Source organism: Molothrus ater, chromosome 13 (assembly GCF_012460135.2).
Source record: "Molothrus ater isolate BHLD 08-10-18 breed brown headed cowbird chromosome 13, BPBGC_Mater_1.1, whole genome shotgun sequence".
Classification (NCBI taxonomy): Eukaryota; Metazoa; Chordata; class Aves; order Passeriformes; family Icteridae; genus Molothrus; species Molothrus ater.
The window spans coordinates 1,162,196-1,179,656 of record NC_050490.2 but is presented as its reverse complement, the minus strand read 5'-3'; the positions used below and the strand labels follow the sequence as shown (position 1 = coordinate 1,179,656).

Here is a 17,461-nt window from a genome sequence, read left to right as displayed (position 1 = left end):
TAAGTTAATTTTTACTAGTTTAATTTAGAATGAAGTGAATGTAGTGTTTCACAAAATAATGCTTCATGTCTAGCTTCTCAGTGAAAATAGCTGTTTACTTTCACTATTTCAGCAAGAAGAGTATTTAATTAGTATGGAATAGAGAATTAGCATGGAGTCATTGCACATAGGTGGAGTAAAGCTTGTGAGTGGAAACACTTTACATTTTTATTTCTTTGTTTGCAGACTCAAAAGGAGATCCTCTTTGCATTCTTAATTCCTCAAGTGAGACAGATGAACATCTTTTGAAAATGGAATATATTAAGGTTTCAGTACATTTTCAGTAAAATTACATGGGGAGGAAAGTAAGGCTTCCATACTTAGCCTGTAGATTTGTGTCTAAAACTTACCCAGGCCTTCTCCCAAATACCTGTTTTTCAGTTGAACATTTCATTTAATTCTGCACTGCTTCCATTTAGCTTTTGCTTCATAAGTCAATGCTGTTACTGAAATCACTGGCAAGACAAATGTTTGTGTTCTGTGTGTGCAGCCAAACGAGCACCTGTGTGAAAGTGAACAGGTATGGTGGTCTTTGCCTGTGCAAGTGAAGAGTGACCCTACAGGTGATAAAACTGCCATTTGAAGAATGACATGTTGGTAGCTTAAAAAGCCTTTGGAAATGGCATGAACACTTGGGAATCTGCTAGGTTGTAGAGCCAGTGGGCTCCTCAGTACTCTTATCTGGACTGGCATCATTTACATAGTGAAAAATAGATTAATTTGTACTGGCAAAGGATTAAGCATTAATTGATCCAGTTTAAATAGATTCTAGATGAGACAAAGTTTTGTAACTGGCCAGTTGAATTTTCACAAAATATGTGCTATGAAATGTCTCTGAGCAGAGCATTGTGAGTAAACCATTCTGGTTATCTTGCTTGGGCATTATTTGAAGAACTTGTTTGTTCAGGCTTCATCACTTTCCTTTGTTTCTTTTGCAATTGGAATAAACCTTGTGTGTAGGCTAAATTCAAGCAATTCAGTTAATAAAATGATTGATAATTAATTATTGGCTAATTCAATAGAGACTGACTGTGTCCCTTTTCTTTTGTTTTTCCTTTTAGGCTGATCCTGATGGACCAGACTTTGTTACTGCTTACCAAAATACCAAGCAAAACATCAATGTAAGTTCTGGATGTACTTAATTTTGTTTTTTAAGCTTTCTGAATCATAGCAGCTACTGTTAGTTACTCCCTTTTTTCTTCTCATTGAAGAGGGAAAAAAAAGGGAACAAAACCAACCCAAAACCAAAGCCCTGGCTCTCATCATTAAAACCTACTGCTTTATATTTAATTACTTCAAAAACAAATCCAGGTAGAAAAAAAAAGATTTATTTATTTACTGAAGCATTGTTTGTAATAATTCATTTAAACTAAAAACTATACATTTTTTGCTAGTTAGAAAAATGTCCTTATGAATTTTAACTGAGGCCTTTAGCATATGCTTTGTTTCTGGAGTGATCCACTTGGCAGAGAGCTAAACCAGGGCCTTGTGTTTCTGAGCTTGTAACAGTAACAGTGAAATTGAGATGTGAGCTGGAGTATCCAGGCAGCATTCTCAGGGGTCTGGAGTGCAATGAGTCCTTTTAGTTCTCCTGAAAGCAGCTGTTCTTGAGTGGTTTTCCATGGCTTCAGTGACTTCTGGAGTAAGCATGTCATTGTGCTTTTAAAATGTGTCCTTTAAAACAGTAGTGGTGGGTCAAGCAGCTTCTCAAGGGCCTTGTGAGGAATAAGTGACTGATGCTGGGTTTCACTCAGTACCACTGGCAGGAGTGGCTGCTGCTCACACACTCCCTGCTCTGATTGCAAATTTTGGATCTTAGTGGGTTTTTTTGTTGTTGTTGTACCATAGCTCCTAAAACATCTTCACACGTGGTTCTGAAGCTGTCAATCAAAGGGCTGAATGCAAAGCAATGAAAGGAAAGGCAGCAGAACTCAAGAGAATGTCCTCAAAAGGCACAGCCACGTGAGGCATCAGCTTTTAGATTGGCACAGTTCCTCTGTAGCTGCTGTGAGCTTCCCTTCCACAGCTCCCTCATCTGTTCTGGAGCTTGTGAAGTTGAAGTGGATGGAGATAGAAGAGTCAAATACTTGTGAAATTGAGCAAGAGGCTTTTTTCCTTAGTTGACAGCAACTCTGAGAGTATTAATTGCTACTAAATCACAATATGACTTTGTCTCCTTGCCTTCCTTTTAGGTCATCTTTTCCTGTTTGGATATTGTACTTCACACAGAGGCTTTGCTTTCCATCATGAGTTTCCTCACCTTCAGTGTTCCATCAGGTGCTCTTCCCAGTACTGAGAAATCATCAGAGCACAAGCCTCAAATGAAAGAACAGGAAAAAGGAAGCACTCTTAGACCAGGTAGTGTCATATTGCACAGGCTGTACTTCTGTTGTTTAACAGCACCTCACCTTCAGTTTCACAGGATATTATTTCCAATTACAGCATTGCAGTCTATTTGGTGGAAAACAAAGCATGCACAACTGTAAATGGGGAGAAAATAATCTTATTAAAAAAAACTCCAGCTGACATTTTTCCTGTTGCTTAATTTTACAAATTCTCCTTACTCAGTATAACTTTTCCCTGAGTGGTGGTCTGATTTTCATAATGAAAGTTGAATAAAGGATGTTGCAGTGTGCAGCCTTTCCAAAGGTTTAGTGTCACTACCATGTAGCTTTGCAATCTGAGAGCTCTGAAGAGTGCTTCCATTGCTGAAAATAAATACTGCTCTGGGGAGGCAAAGAGGAGTTCTGAACTGAAGGGTGGTGTGTATAGTTAAAGTAGGGGTCTTGTAACCTTGAAATAGAAAGAGTTTTTGCATGGCAGCTCCTGAATATTTTGTCAGGTCCTGTGTTGTTGATTCTTGTGCTTGTAGTGTTGTTTGTGAAATTCAAGGTTTTCTAATCCTAAAACTGTTGGGATTGAGTTCAGTGGCTGTTCCATTTTCTGTTTGTGCAGTGTTGCTGCAGTTAATATGCCTAGATTGGCTTTACTATGTGACACAGAGAGAAGCACTTCTCATGTGATGAGACAGTGTTATAATAAAATATAAAAATATAAAATATAAAAATATAAAAATATAAAATAATGTGGTGTATACTGCATTCAGCAACTAATGCATGAAAAGTTGGTGTTAATGAGGAGAAAAGACATCTTGATGGCTCTTTGACTGTGATGGTTGGTGACAGTTTGTGTGCCTGAAGGAAACTCTTAATAAATGACTTATTTCACATTTTGACTAAGGATTATCATCTGTTTTAGGGAATGACTGCAGGTTGCTTTTGAATAGTTCATATATTTATAGAACTACTAGTCTAATATTTGTTTTAAACAGTGAGCCTGTAATATTTGAACTCCTTGTATGTCTCTTGTGTTTCCTGTCCAGTGCCTGGTGATGCAGCCCATGATGATGTCTCTGAATTAAAGCTCACTGCAAAGCTAAATGCATTCAGTATTACAGTGTGTGATCAGAGCTCTACAATTGCAGACATTAGGGTACAAGGTAAGGTGGTTTTTATTGAAATACTAGATCAAACTGGCTGTAGCCAGAAATAGGCTGTTTCCCTCCCTTCACTTCTAAAAGGCCAGTGTGTGCACTGCAGGTGTCTCTAACATGTGTTAAAATATATTTTGATTGTATGAAATGATCTGCAAGGAAAAAAATGTTTAACTCAGAAAACAAAGACGATTTCTAAGTGGAGTAAAATTAAAAGAAGTGAAGGCACTATGTTTTAGATAACACAGATTTCCACTTTTTAATAGCTAGGTCCTAGATAGTGTTGGGGAATTGTCCTCTGCTCTTACAATCAATTTGTGTTGGCAACTTTGTCGTGTGCAGCAAGGCCCTGACTTCTCTCTCAGGCTTAGCAATCATGGTTACATAGCAGAAGGGTGGATTCTAAGCTGGTATTATTCTTTATATTCAGTAGTAAGTAATTCTGGGGGTTTGATTGTTTGTTTGTTTTTTAGCAGAAATGTTTTCTTAGAAATTTGTTGAAGTGCATTTATTTCCTTCCTTCTTTTGTTTCATTCAGGAATGGATGCATCTGTGGCTATGAAGCCTAAAGAGATTAAAGTGTTCTCCAGACTTGAGGACATTGTAATTACAAATGTTGATCCAAAAACAATCCATAAAAAGGTAATGTGTTGAGCAGATTGTAAGCAGCTGATGAGACCCAGTTTTTCAAGTGATTTAGTGACAGCACTGTAGTTTAATTTGCTGTGTAACAGAATGCAGTGTACAATGTAATACCAAGCAAAATGTATTGGTTAATTTCCTTCCCCTCAGAGAATCAAAACATTCTTCCATTTAATGTTCTTTTTAGTTATGTTTGCACTGGTGTGTTTAATTCTGAGGAGCAGGGGTTAAATATAAAATGGGCTATAGATAATCAAGTGAGAGGAGCCATGTACTATAAAATAGGGGATTCTGTTTCCTTTTGTGCCTACCATGTGTCCAAGTACTGCTGCTAAGTTGCTGTGGGTCTTTCTGGGGGAATAGTTGTTGTTTCATAAATACCTGGTAGTATTAACTATGTGGCCTTAATCTCCTAGGCTGTCTCCATCATGGGAGATGAAGTGTTCAGATTTCACATGTCACTTTATCCAGATGCCACTGCAGGGGAGGCCTATGCTGATATGTCAAGGGTGGATGGTAAAATGTCTCTCAAAGTGGGCTGCATCCAAATAATTTATCTGCATAAGTTCTTCATGTCTCTCTTGGTAAGACATTAGTTTAAGTTCTTTTAGTGACATTAAAAGTTCTTTTTAATGAGCTAAAATGCAATCAGCTCCTTTTGCCCTGTGCCTGGTGGTGAGCTGATGTGCAAGCACATAGAAGGATTTTGCATTAGTTACCAGTTAAGATGCACAGCTTTACAGAAGATTGCCAAGGAGAGTGATGACAGGAGAAGTAATGGATGGAGCTGATGCCTTTAACAATATCTTAAAAATTACACAGTTAAATAACTCTGCTTAGTCATGATTTTCATGTTTTTCTCTTTAGAAACAAGTGTGGTTGAATTAGCAATTTCATATTTAAATGACATTTGATATTTTTTCTTAAATTTACATTTTGCCTCAAGCTTGCCTTTTTTTGAGAAGCTTATTTGTTTTCATGGAACTTTTACTTTTTTTCCTACCTGTGAATAGAACTTCCTAAACAATTTCCAAGCAGCACAAGAAGCCCTGACTGCAGTCACTGTGCAGGCAGCAGAAATGGCTGCTTCCAGCATGAAGGACTTTGCCAAAAAGAGCTTCCGTCTCCTGATGGATGTCAACTTGAAAGCTCCAGTCATAGTTGTCCCTGAATCTTCAGCTTCATCAAATGCTTTGGTAGCTGATCTTGGCTTAATCAGAGTTCAGAATGAATTCCAGCTGGTGTCCTCAGATGAATCTCCTCTTCCTCCAGTCATTGACAGCATGGATGTGCAGCTGACTCACTTGAAGTTATCAAGGTAAATACGGAGCTTTTCCCTGAGTTGAAGTGGCTTTGCAAAGGAAAAGTGTCATGTTCTGTATGCAGCATTCTTCTCTTATTTGAACATGGAAGGCAATGAGAACATACTAAAACTGAGCAGCAAACCTGGCCAAGCTAAGTTTAGGAGTGACTAAACTAAACTAAAAAGTTTAGCTTTTAGATAGAGTCACAGGTCTGCAATCTCTAAAGCTTCTTGCAAAGAAAGCAATGATAGCACGGTAACTTGAGTTGATCTGAAGTGCATCCAGAGGTGTAAGTGCCTATGAGATTATTCTTGAATTAATTATGCCTGTAATTTTGCTAGATTAATATGATATTATTTGGTCTTCTGCAACTAGTCAACATTTTCCCTCTGTTACTTCCATTGTCTTTTTTTAGATGCATTCTATCCACAGATTCACAACCAGATTCTGAAATTCTACGTCCTGTGAGTTTGACTTTACTGGTACAGAGAAATTTAGCAGCAGCATGGTATCATAAATGCCCAACAATTGCTATCAAAGGAGACCTAAAACCAATGCAGGTAATATCATGAGTAATTAAAACTATATCAAAAGTTAGACAGATTCTCAGAATGGTCCTCAGTCTAGTTAAGGATCTTTTAAACTCATTTCAGTTTGTGTCCTTTGCAGCATGATGAAAGACTTCCAGCTGGATCATCCAGTTTATAGATTTATTAAAGTTGTGATACTGTATAATGAATAGTTTTGGTGTAGCTGCATGCAAATGGAATAAAATGTGGTTTTATTTTTCTGGAGGTCTATTGGAGCTATCCATGGACTCAACAGGCAGTAAAATCATTGAGGTTATTTGCTGAGTTACCATCTAAAACCAAAACCTGACAATTCAAATTATTTCATCTGTAACATTCAGGTTATTTGAATGCTTTAATAGATGTATTAGGAATGAAAAGGTTATCTCTAATACACAACAATTTAAAATTATCTTTGCAGAAGGAGGACTCTAGTTTTCTTTTCCTGCATTAACCATGTGGATTTTAATGGGTAAAACTAAACTGGGGCACCTTTTCCTTGTTCCTGAGCCTTTTTACTTGTTCATTCCTGTATCTGTACTGTGGCCAATTGTCACCCTGGTGAAGCACAGAGAAGTAAGAGATTTAAAGGAGTACCAGCAAAATGCATCAAATGTAGGAAAAATATTCTTACACTGTGTACTATGGGCTAAGTGACTGCATCTTGTCACTTAGCACTGCTTGCTGTTCTGTGATTCTGTAATGTTAGGACTGGATACTTATTCATTAAATCCTTGAAGGCTTACTGAATGGCAATTGCTTTAGTGTATACAGTGCAAATCTTGGCTTTAATGTTTTCTGGTCATGTTGTTGAGTTACTGAATTTTTGAGAAGTGCTTATGTTTATCAATTGCCCATGTTTTTAATAGGCAAAGATCCTTTACAAATCTAGAAAGTATTTATCATGTGGACTGTTATTTCTTCTTGTAACTCTTGTTTATAACAAGTGAAAAATGATACAGGAGAAATGGGCAAATAATTTTGATTATTTTGGCCAGGAGAGCTGTGACTGTCCTGTTTGTTTCTGCTGGAAGCAGCCCATTGTTTCTCCCCAATGCTTGCATACTGTGTTGGAAGAAATGTCACCAAAACTGAACTTGTGGCTTTATCACTTACAGATAGCACTCAGTGAAGGTGATCTAACTGTTATCATGAAAATTTTACTTGAAAACCTTGGAGGGGCTTCTTCCCAGCCACATACTGTGCAAGAGAATATTGAGGATATGCAGATATCGAAAAAATGGAAAGCTCCACATGAATCAGGTGGCTCTGAGGGTATGTTCAGTTCAAAGGCTGAATATGTGTAGGTAGAGGGCTGTTTGCAAATTCAAATATCATATTTTTCTGAAGCATTACAAATTGTTTTAACTGTTACAAATATATTGTATGCATGAAAAGTTACAAATAAGAATGTGTGCACTTCCATGGAGTGTGAGCTTCTGATGGTCAGAAGTTTTTGTGGTGTGTTTTTTGTGATTCATTTCTCATATGATGGTATTCTTCAGTTTATGTCAATCACTCTTCTGACTGCATGTGGTTAAAAAAGAAAAAAAGCCAAATCATCTACCCCAGAATGTTAATGCACAATTATAACAATCAAGGAAGATAGAGGCATTCAAATAGTGTGTCAGTGTAAACAGTGCATGTCTCTGGATGAAACAGAGTTAACACTTTGCCAAAATCTATTTCTTCCCCAAATGTAACATTTTCACTGTCAAAAAATTGCTGTTTAGGCAAAAGTTGAATTGCTCTGCTGTGAATAGGACCTGGAAGGTAGGGTAGTGCAGACTCCTTGAGCAGACTCGGTACTTTGTATTGTTCTTCATTAAAGTGAACAGAGAACTTCAGTAAACTAATGACAGCTTCTTTTAAGGTTCTGATCCACTCTGTGCTAGATAATTTTAGTACACATTGGATAGAACAAAATTAAAAGTGTGAATTATTTTGAGTAGTTTTCTGAATTTGTGATTTTCTGATCTTAATTTAGAAAACCCCAAACACCAAACCAACCAACCAAAAAAAAAAAAAAAAAGCAGCCAACAACAAAAAACCCCAAAACCAGCAAGCCCAGTGGTCAGAAGAAATGTAAAAATATCTTCTTTTAACTGACAGGTGCCCTTGTTGATTCTGGACAAAAATGTGTTTCTGCAGTTCAGTCTCCTGTGGAGTGTTCTACATTGCTTAAATTTGACTTCAATTTTGAGTCCCTTTCTGTAACTCTCTACAACAGTGCCACAACTCAGGTTTGTGACAAAGCTTTTACCACACAGGTGGGGTGGGCAGCCAGGGCTTCTCACATGGACAGAAGTCAGGACAGAAAAATGAAGTTATATCAGCTGCACTGGCTTTGTAATGCTTTCCTAATGGAGCCTTGAGCTTTCCTGGGCAGGCAGTGTCCTTAAGAGGAAGAAGGTGTGTGCATTTCTGAAAGTCATACTAAAAATACTGTTAAACCACCAAAACCACCCAGCATTTGATTTGGCCATTCAAACTTTGATTCCAGTTAGCCAAAATAAAAATGAATATCTGAAAAGCAGGAATTGTTAGTTCAGGCAGTGCTAGTTGTATGCATGGTGCCTCTAGAGTTAGTAAGCAGATCCAAGCTGTATATTGCCCATAATTTCCTCTTGCATATCCCTGGGTATGAGCAATCATGGGCATCCTCTCTCTGCTGAAGACAGAAGAGAAAGATGTGAAATGTTGTCTTGTTTTTATGACTTAATCAAGTCTGCTTTGTGTAGATGTGAAGATGCTTGCTTTATACATCTTTGTGTATAGTGAATGTTATTGTGTATGATTTTTAAGGTGTTCTTGTGCAGTGAGCCTCACAGGGAAGAAGGACACTGTAATGGGATATTATTTTAATTTCACTGTCATATAATTCCCACTTACTGCTGAGGTGCTCTTGCAGAGGAGTTAGAGTGATGAGAGTGGAGGGATGCTTTGTGTTCAAATAGAATATCCTTCAGTGAAGCATTCTGAGCAACTGCTGCCAGTGTGCTGCAGAAACAACTTCACTGCAGCCCAGCAGGATTTTTGTTTTCCCAGTGAATTTCTTGAACTCATTTGTATGAGTGGAGGACTGATGACAGCAACAGGCTATCCAGATCCTTCAGTTGCTGGCTGATAATGCACGTGGCTAGCAGCAAGGGAAATGTGTCACTGCTTTGTTCTGTCCTCCTGCAGGAGTCCCTGCTCCCAGTGCACAGTGACAAACTGCGCCTCGGGGAGCTCCGGCTGCACCTCATGGCATCTGCGGGGGAGATGTTCTCAGATGGCTCCATGGACATCACTCTTAAACTCAAGGCATGTACCTTGGATGATCTCAGAGAAGGGATTCAGAATGTCACTGCCAGGTGGGTTTGAATGCATCAGAAATGAAACCACTCCAGCTTACGAGGAAGGCTTTTTCCTTGTTCTGTACTTTGCTTCACATGGAATTGATCAAACTCAGTGGTGCTGTCAGCTGTGGCCTGTAATACTGTGTGCTTAAGCAATGAACAGTTTTAATAATGTTCAAGAAGTTTCTACTCTTTTATGTTGATTTCTCAAGTTATCTATAACAAAAAGAGATCTTGGAGGCTGGCATATTACAGTAAACTGTAGAACAGCTGAATAGAGGACACCCAGACTCAATGAGAGTTGTGTGCACTGAAACGTCAGTGTGATTGTCATGTGCTGCATGCATACTTTCAAAAGTGTAGCACACTAGACTTAAATTGAAATTACTCTTCTGCTAGAAAAGCCTCTACCCTTTTATTTCTAGAAGAAACACAGCTTGCTTTTATAGTAATTCTTCTTTATAAAGGGCATGGGGAGAAAAAATGGCAGTACTTATGCACCTTTGTTTTCCTAGATCTGTGTGTCATGATGTTTGAGATGTTTCTTATTGAACGTGTTTTCCAGAATGATAGACAAGAAGGATGACACAAATGACACTTCTATGATTGATATAAGATATAAGCAGGATAAAAATGGAACTGAAGTTGTTGCTGTCCTCGACAAGCTGTACATATGTGCTAGTATGGAATTTTTATTGACAGTAGCACATTTTTTCATTAAGTCAATGCCAGTATCTTCAGCTGAAGGATCTGCACAATTCCAATTAAAGCAAGTTGCTGCTGGGAAATCCAAGGCAGATACAGGTCTGTAAAACCTGTTTCCACGCTCCTCCATTTCCCTCCTTTGCAGATTTCATTCTGAAAATTACTCATCCAAAAGTTTTCAAGATGCTGTCTTGGCATCAGACTTAAGAAATTAGTTTATTCTTCAGGATGTGTAGATTGGCCACTGACAGAGTAGATAGCTTTCCTCTTTCTGGTTTTTATATTCAAGGTGGTTTTTTAAACTTGTTTCCACAGAGATATCTGTACGGCAAAACATGGCAGTAAAAGCTGTGATTATGGATCCTGAAATTGTATTTGTTGCTAATTTGACCAGTGCTGATGCTCCTGCCTTAAAAGTTTCCTTCCAATGTGACTTTTCTCTGACATCAGACAAGCTTGCACAAAGGATGACTGCTCAAGTGATGGCCTTCAAAGTGTTGGCCTGTGCTTTTCTCAAAGAAAAACAAGGCAAGAATGTTACTACGGTAAGGAAACCAGTGTTTCATGATGCAAAAAGCAATTAGAAGGGGTGGCAGGCATGTCCCTTAGCTGGCATATCTATAGCACTCAAAACTCAGTTTTCATATCAGTGATTATTCAGAAGAGAGGAGGGGCCTGTGCCATTTAAAGGTGAATCTTTTATCAGTAGGTGCAGGACTTGAGCACTTGGAGTTCTGTCTAAAACCTGTGCTGTGCATTTGTAAATGACATTCAGAGTTTCTTAGTGAAGAAACTGTAAGAGGGGTTTAGAAGGCCAAGACCTTTTGCAGTGTTTTTCACTGCCTCTTGGTTTCCTTGCTGCAGTGGAGCCCTGAGCAGCATTTGGACTGGAGCTTGATGGGCACGTTCCTGCCAAGGGAGCCTCCAAGGTGGCCTGTGTGCTTCATCTCACATGTGCTTATCTTCCCTTATGCATTTAGGGTTTTTAAGGATTCAGGGGTTTTTTTTTACTATTTTATCACTGTGTTGGGCTTTTGTTTTGTCTGCTTTTTAAGCATTATGTCAGAAGCTTTTATTTCACTACCTTTTAATCTTCCTGTACAAAGTGGTGCCTTGTGCAAATTGGGATGTGGGATTGCTGCACTATATGGACTATTTTACTCTGAAACATGTTGTAGATTCATGGGATCAGTGCCCCTTTGGCCTATGGAGTGAAAAAAATACAAAACCTTATAAAAAGGTTGGATTTAAGGAGGCACTTTAGTAATCAAATTGTTTTTCACTCAGGTGTTACGGCCATGCTCTTTGGTCATGGAAAATATGGTGCACACTTCAGGGTTACACACTGTGGCAGTAACAATAGATGAACTAACTATTAAGGTAAGATTATTAAAATTTAATATAAAATTTAATAATAAATTTAAAATTCAAATTTAATAATAAAATTTAATTTAATATCTTCTTTGGAAGAACAGCTACATTTCTCAAACTGTAGCTTGTTTTTTGTTGTTGTGTAGGGTTTAAAGAATTATTTAAAAATTATTATTATTATTAAAATTTTATTTTATTTTGTTTGCATATTGTTATTTACATTTTTTTATTTCCCCATGAGTTTAATTCCAGAAATTGCATTTTAAAACTGTGTTGGAAGAAGTCATTGTGTGTTTGTCATTTTGACAGTCCCTTGACTAGAATGGAATAAGTTAAATACTTCAGATTCTAGGGTTCCTCCTACCACTTCCCTCCAAAGTTACAAAATAACTCTTCCCCCTGCTGCTGCCACCACTATTTTTGGGATATTTTGCAGAAAAGGAAAACAGGAGGAGGTCCATGAATAGATTCTTTTCTTTGGAAATTAAGTTGCATCCCTGAAAAGACTTTTCATGTTTGCTATTTCTATTCATCATAGATTTTGTATTTTAATTGAAGACTTTTTTCTTTTTTTCAAGATATCACCAATAATTTTGAATACTGTTGTGACCATTATGGCTGCCCTAAAACCCAAAACAACAGAGGAGGATTCTAGAGGAGCAACAGAAGTTTCTGAGAACTTGTGGCAAGTGAAGCCTGTGGATGAGTGCAATGCTTGGTTTCTTGGTGTTGACATAGCCACAGAAGCAACAGAAACTTTTAGGGACCATGAACAAGTTCTGAAGCAAGAGAAATTTGATATTGTAGTGAAATCAGTTCAGATGACCTTGGAATGTGGCCTGGGCCATCGAACTGTCCCTTTATTGTTAGTGGAATCTACATTTTCAGGTGTCATTAAAAACTGGTCTTCACTGATGGAGGTCACTGCTGATATGTCTCTAGAGGTATGTGGGGTCAAACTCTTAGCAGTTTCAAACACTTCTGCACAGTGCCTGACTTCAAGTAACTTCTTAATATACTTTATATGTGCTGAATTAATAATAGGGTTAAATTGAAATGCTCTCAGGAGTTCTTTAGTCAGGCAAGTAAGCATAACATGCTTTGTGCACCAAGGTGGAAGTCAATAGATTTTAAAGGAAGTTGTAATGTGAAATAATCTAGTCCTGTGTTTCTGTATTATTTTTGCATATTTAGGTTCTGCTGTGTGAACAATGAGCTTGGCTTACTTGAATAGTTACATTTAACTCTTATTGCCACCCCCATTTTGTTTGTTTCTCCAGCATTGTGTTTATTGGTAAGGTAGAAGTTACACTCTTTGCAAAATGAGATTCCATTCTGAGATGGTAAAAGTCTTTATGGAGACAGCATGTTAAAATGTCATTGCTCTATGCAATGCATTTACTACCCCTTGTCATTTTACCAAATTACCTCTTTTTTCATTCTGTTCTTGCATATACAAGTAGCCTTCTTCCATTGCCCTGTGTGCAAATCATGGTGGAGTTTGGATGCTTAATTGTGTACCCCTGGGGGAGGTCACTGTGCTTCCAGGAGGGACAAGCAAAATACTTGAAAGGGAGCATCCAGAACTCCTGAGTCCACAGCTTCTGTTGAGATTTGCAGTGATGCAAGCAAATTAAAAACTTGGTGTTGGCTCTGAGTTAGAAGAATCATTCCAGTGGACCAGATTCAGACTAGAATTGGCTCCAACTAATTTTTATTTCATAGTACTAAAAAGTACTTGTGGCAGTGAAGTTCCTGGTCTCAAAATCATTCTCTCAAACCATGTGGGGGCAGATAAGAGTCTTGATTATGTTAATTGAAAGTGTTAAAAATATATATGGTTTTATCAGGATGCTTGATTGCTCTCAAAGCAAGCCAGGGAATGAACTCTTGAAAAATTGTGTAATTTGTGAAAAATATATGAGATATTACACTTCTGTATATTAATTTTTAAGACCATTAGAAGTTAATACTAGACCTCCAGAACATGAAATGAAGATTTGTGTTTTCTTATTGTTTTTTTTCATAACAATTGCTCTGTATTTAGATACCTAATTTAATTTTGTTTATTTCTTTAGGTTCATTATTACAATGAAACCTATGCAGTGTGGGAGCCACTTATTGAACGAGTTGAAGGAGGAAGGAAGCAATGGAATTTAAAGCTGGAGGTATGTAAAGATACTTGACATTATGTGAAATGGTTTGAATAGGCTGCTATTTTCAAATTTCTTTTAAGTTTTATGGGGCATTGACCTTTTGAATGCTGTTGCTTGAAGGAGCTATGCAGTTTTACGTGAAAAAAAAAATCTTTCTTTAGAGATCTTAAGGTTTATCTATAATGTGAATTACCAGTGCATGGATGCAATGGAGTGTGTAACCACGCAGAGAAGAGAAACAAGTTTGCCTCCTGTGCTGGTATAAAATTCCCATGTTTGTTTAAAACATCTGAGATTTAGAAGCAAAGTAGATGTTACTTTGCCTGCACAATTGTCAGGTGTAAGTCAAGTAGTTTTTTCCTGTTTAAACATAGGAGAAAGTATCCTATAGGTTTGTAATTGTCTAATGGAATTTTTCTTTTAGATGAAGACTAACCCTGTGCAGGAGAGAAGTCTGCTGCCTGGGGATGATTTCATTGTTATTCCTGAGCCACAAACAGCAATTAACATCTCTTCAATGGACACAATGAATATAACAATATCCAAATGTTGTCTTGCTGTTTTCAGTAACCTAGCCAAGGTAACCCCAAAAGGCACAAGGTGCTCAGTTATGTGCTTCCAAAGGAAATTCTGAATTATCTTTGTTTTAGGAACTATATTGGCTCCCAGTCAAGTGGCTTTTCTGCAGTTCTGACAAATGTTGCCTTGAAGGGCTGAGGAGTTTTACTCAGCTCCTTTAGGCTCTGCAAAAAGGTGGGGTTATCTTTTGAAAGAAGTAGTTTCTGTGTTAGACCAACAAATGTGCCTATGCAGGACTTAAGGAGGTGTCATATGTGCAGGTTAACTGAACATGAAATGCTTTAACAAACACAGCTGTTTCCTACAATACTCCTTCTGAAATATTAAAACAAAAATTTACTTCCTTTCCATGTTTTCTGTTTAATGGAATACTAAGAAAAGCGTGCATTTTAGGATTGGCCTTTAAACTGCAGGAGTAGAATGTCCTGTGTGTTAAAAACACTTTTTACCCCTATAGTAGGTGTGCTTATGAATGGTCAAGGCTGCTTTTCCCTCCTTTTTTTTCTGGGGTGAGGAAATTTTGGTCACTAAATCGAGCTGTTTTTACAGAATGTGCCATATGACTATTTATTTTTTAAATTCTGAATGAACAGCAGTTCTGTATTGGCAGTCAGTTACTGTGGCTTCTGCATAACCGAACAAAAGTTTGTAAGTACAAGTTGTGATTGAATTTGGAGCTTGTGCTCCATCTCCTTGTGACTTCTGTGTCCCAGATCTTATGTTTTTCTCACAACCTAAGATTTGGAAAAATTCCCCGTGAGGAGAGTGAAGGCCAATTGTAGCATCAACATTTGCTGCAAATCACAGAAGGAAATTAGATTCTCTAGGGGTAACCTGTACTTGCCTGCAATATTGCTATACAAAACATATGCCTGCTGTATATAATTCCTCCCCTCATTAAAAGGTAGTTGCTAGGAACTGTCTTTTAAAGCCTTTATAGGTATGCTATTGTGGCTATTTATGTATGACATATTGCACATGTTTTTATTCACAGGCATTTTCAGAAGCAACTGCCTCTACCTTTGGCTATTCCTTTAAAGAGACAGCACCTATCATAGTGAAGAATGCCCTGGGTGTTTCTCTCAAAGTGCTTCCTAGCTCCAATTTTCGGATAGTGGGTTCAGTTGAAAAAGAAAATGTGAATGAAATAGAAACTGGTCAGAGCATGGAACTGGAATATTCTGGTCTTGAAGCACCCCAGCGAGGAAGGTTGTCTGCATTGCACCGACAGGAAAGCTCTGTCTTCTCTTTAAATTTAGGTATTATGCTGAGGAGTGGTGGTTATGACAGGCTGGGCATGGGAAGATGGGAGTTAAATTCAATGTGGTAGAAATTCAGGTCAAGTGTGTTGTGTTGGAATTACCTTTGAATATTGATGCCAATTTAAAAAACACCACAAAACAGGTACTGGGCTTCTTAGAAAGATGGAAAATTCCTCTGCTCCAGTTTTTCCGAAGGTGAAAAGAGTGATGTTTTTTGTACCCCTTGAGAGAATTGGAAGGCATTCTAGTGGAGTCATTGATAAACCATCTTAGAGGCCCCTGTGACATAGGCCTATGTGTTCCAGCTCCTGTTAAACAGGATTTTAATTTCTCCTATCACTACTTTTATTGGTTTTCTGTAGTTACCCAGCTACTTGAGACCAGTTATGATTCTGTGGTTTTAGCTTAGCCAGGAAATATTCCTAAGAAAACAGGTTACAGTAGCCACTAATATGTAATCATCTGAGTTTTTCCCTTTCCATCACATCCCATATGAAGGTACTTGGTGATACAAGGCTTGTTCTGTGTTCATTAACCCAGCCAACAAGTACCTTTAGTAGTTGCTTGCAGTATTCCCCATGCTGTGTATAAATCATAATGTAAAGTTGTGGAGTTGAGGAGTATTTGGACCCCAGAACTTTCCTTCAGTGGTACTTGAGTACCATTTAAGCTGCTTTTGCCAGAGGACACTTTGGTCTTGGGATTCTGCTGCTCACAGTGACCCTGAGATGTGTCACAAAGTTTCTTTTCCCAGCCCAGCAGTGGAAGAAGAGGTCAGAACTCTTCTATTCTCGTTCTCAGGGTTGTTTATTGTTTCTGATCTATAACATTCTTTCTCTGGCCTGCTGAGGTCCATTCATCAGGTCAGACAGAGGCACACTGGCCACCCTCAGGGCAGTGTTACCTTTTTATACTAAAAACTACGTGTACATTATTTACCAGAACTTCCCAATACCTATCACCTATGGTAGACAGTGGGTTTCCACCTTACACCAATCCAAAAGTGCCAGCATCACAGCAGAAGATGGAGGCCAAGAAGAAGAAGAAGAAGAAGGAGAAAGGCTGGACCTGCCCAGATTCCTCCATCTTGCCTCCTGAACCCCCATTCTAAAAACCCCAAAAATCTATTTTTCACCCCGTGACAAACTAACTATTATTCTACTTAGACTTTTTTGGCTTGCAGATCCTCATATAAGGTTGGTAATTTGCTCCATGGGTCGTAATCAAGTCACAGGTCTTGGGCTCTGTGCCAAGGTCTCTGAGCCTCCTGGCAGGGGTTCTGGCAATCCAGGACAGCCAGAGGGATGTCCTGAATTCCAGCACTTTGGTTCTGGTTGTTGCTGAGTTTTGAGTAGCATAAGTACTGTTCAAATAGGAAGTGGTAGTGTGATTTGTGTTGCTAAGAAAGTCTTTTGTCTGTTTTTATGGATCAGAACTTGAGGGATACAAGGAGGCCCTGAGCATTCCCGTGGCCAAGCCAGGCCGCCGCCTGTACAGCGTCAGAGACGGCGCCGACCGCCCGGACTCTGTGGTGGTGCAGATCGATGCCACGGAAGGAAATAAAGTCATTGTTGTGCGCTCCCCTCTGCAGGTAAAACCCAAATAAAGTCATTGTTGTGCGCTCCCCTCTGCAGGTAAAACCCAAATAAAGTCATTGTTGTGCGCTCCCCTCTGCAGGTAAACCCCAAATAAAGTCATTGTTGTGCGCTCCCCTCTGCAGGTAAAACCCAAATAAAGTCATTACTCTGCGCCCTCTGCAGGTAAAACCCAAATAAAGTCATTGTTGTGCACTCCCCTCTGCAGGTAAAAACCAAATAAAGTCATTGGTGTGCACTCCCCTCTGCAGGTAAAACCCAAATAAAGTCATTGTGCGCTCCCCTCTGCAGGTAAAACCCAAATAAAGTCATTACTGTGCGCCCTCTGCAGGTAAGAACCAAATAAAGTCATTGTTGTGCGCTCCCCTCTGCAGGTAAAACCCAAATAAAGTCATTGTTGTGCGC

The 17,461-nt window shown here is 38.6% G+C and overlaps 1 protein-coding gene across 1 annotated transcript in view; it reads left to right on the top strand.

The window, feature by feature from the left end:
• VPS13C (vacuolar protein sorting 13 homolog C) overlaps window positions 1–17,461 on the top strand; it is a 76,924-nt gene that overhangs the window by 32,151 nt on the left and 27,312 nt on the right. Inside the window, 19 exon segments of the mRNA XM_036389308.1 lie at window positions 226–305; window positions 1,101–1,160; window positions 2,232–2,397; window positions 3,422–3,538; window positions 4,071–4,174; window positions 4,591–4,758; window positions 5,188–5,492; window positions 5,894–6,038; window positions 7,166–7,322; window positions 8,160–8,290; window positions 9,234–9,403; window positions 9,954–10,192; window positions 10,409–10,638; window positions 11,381–11,473; window positions 12,043–12,408; window positions 13,543–13,632; window positions 14,045–14,200; window positions 15,194–15,458; window positions 16,895–17,052. Of these exon segments, the coding sequence (XP_036245201.1) occupies window positions 226–305; window positions 1,101–1,160; window positions 2,232–2,397; window positions 3,422–3,538; window positions 4,071–4,174; window positions 4,591–4,758; window positions 5,188–5,492; window positions 5,894–6,038; window positions 7,166–7,322; window positions 8,160–8,290; window positions 9,234–9,403; window positions 9,954–10,192; window positions 10,409–10,638; window positions 11,381–11,473; window positions 12,043–12,408; window positions 13,543–13,632; window positions 14,045–14,200; window positions 15,194–15,458; window positions 16,895–17,052 (3,200 nt within the window).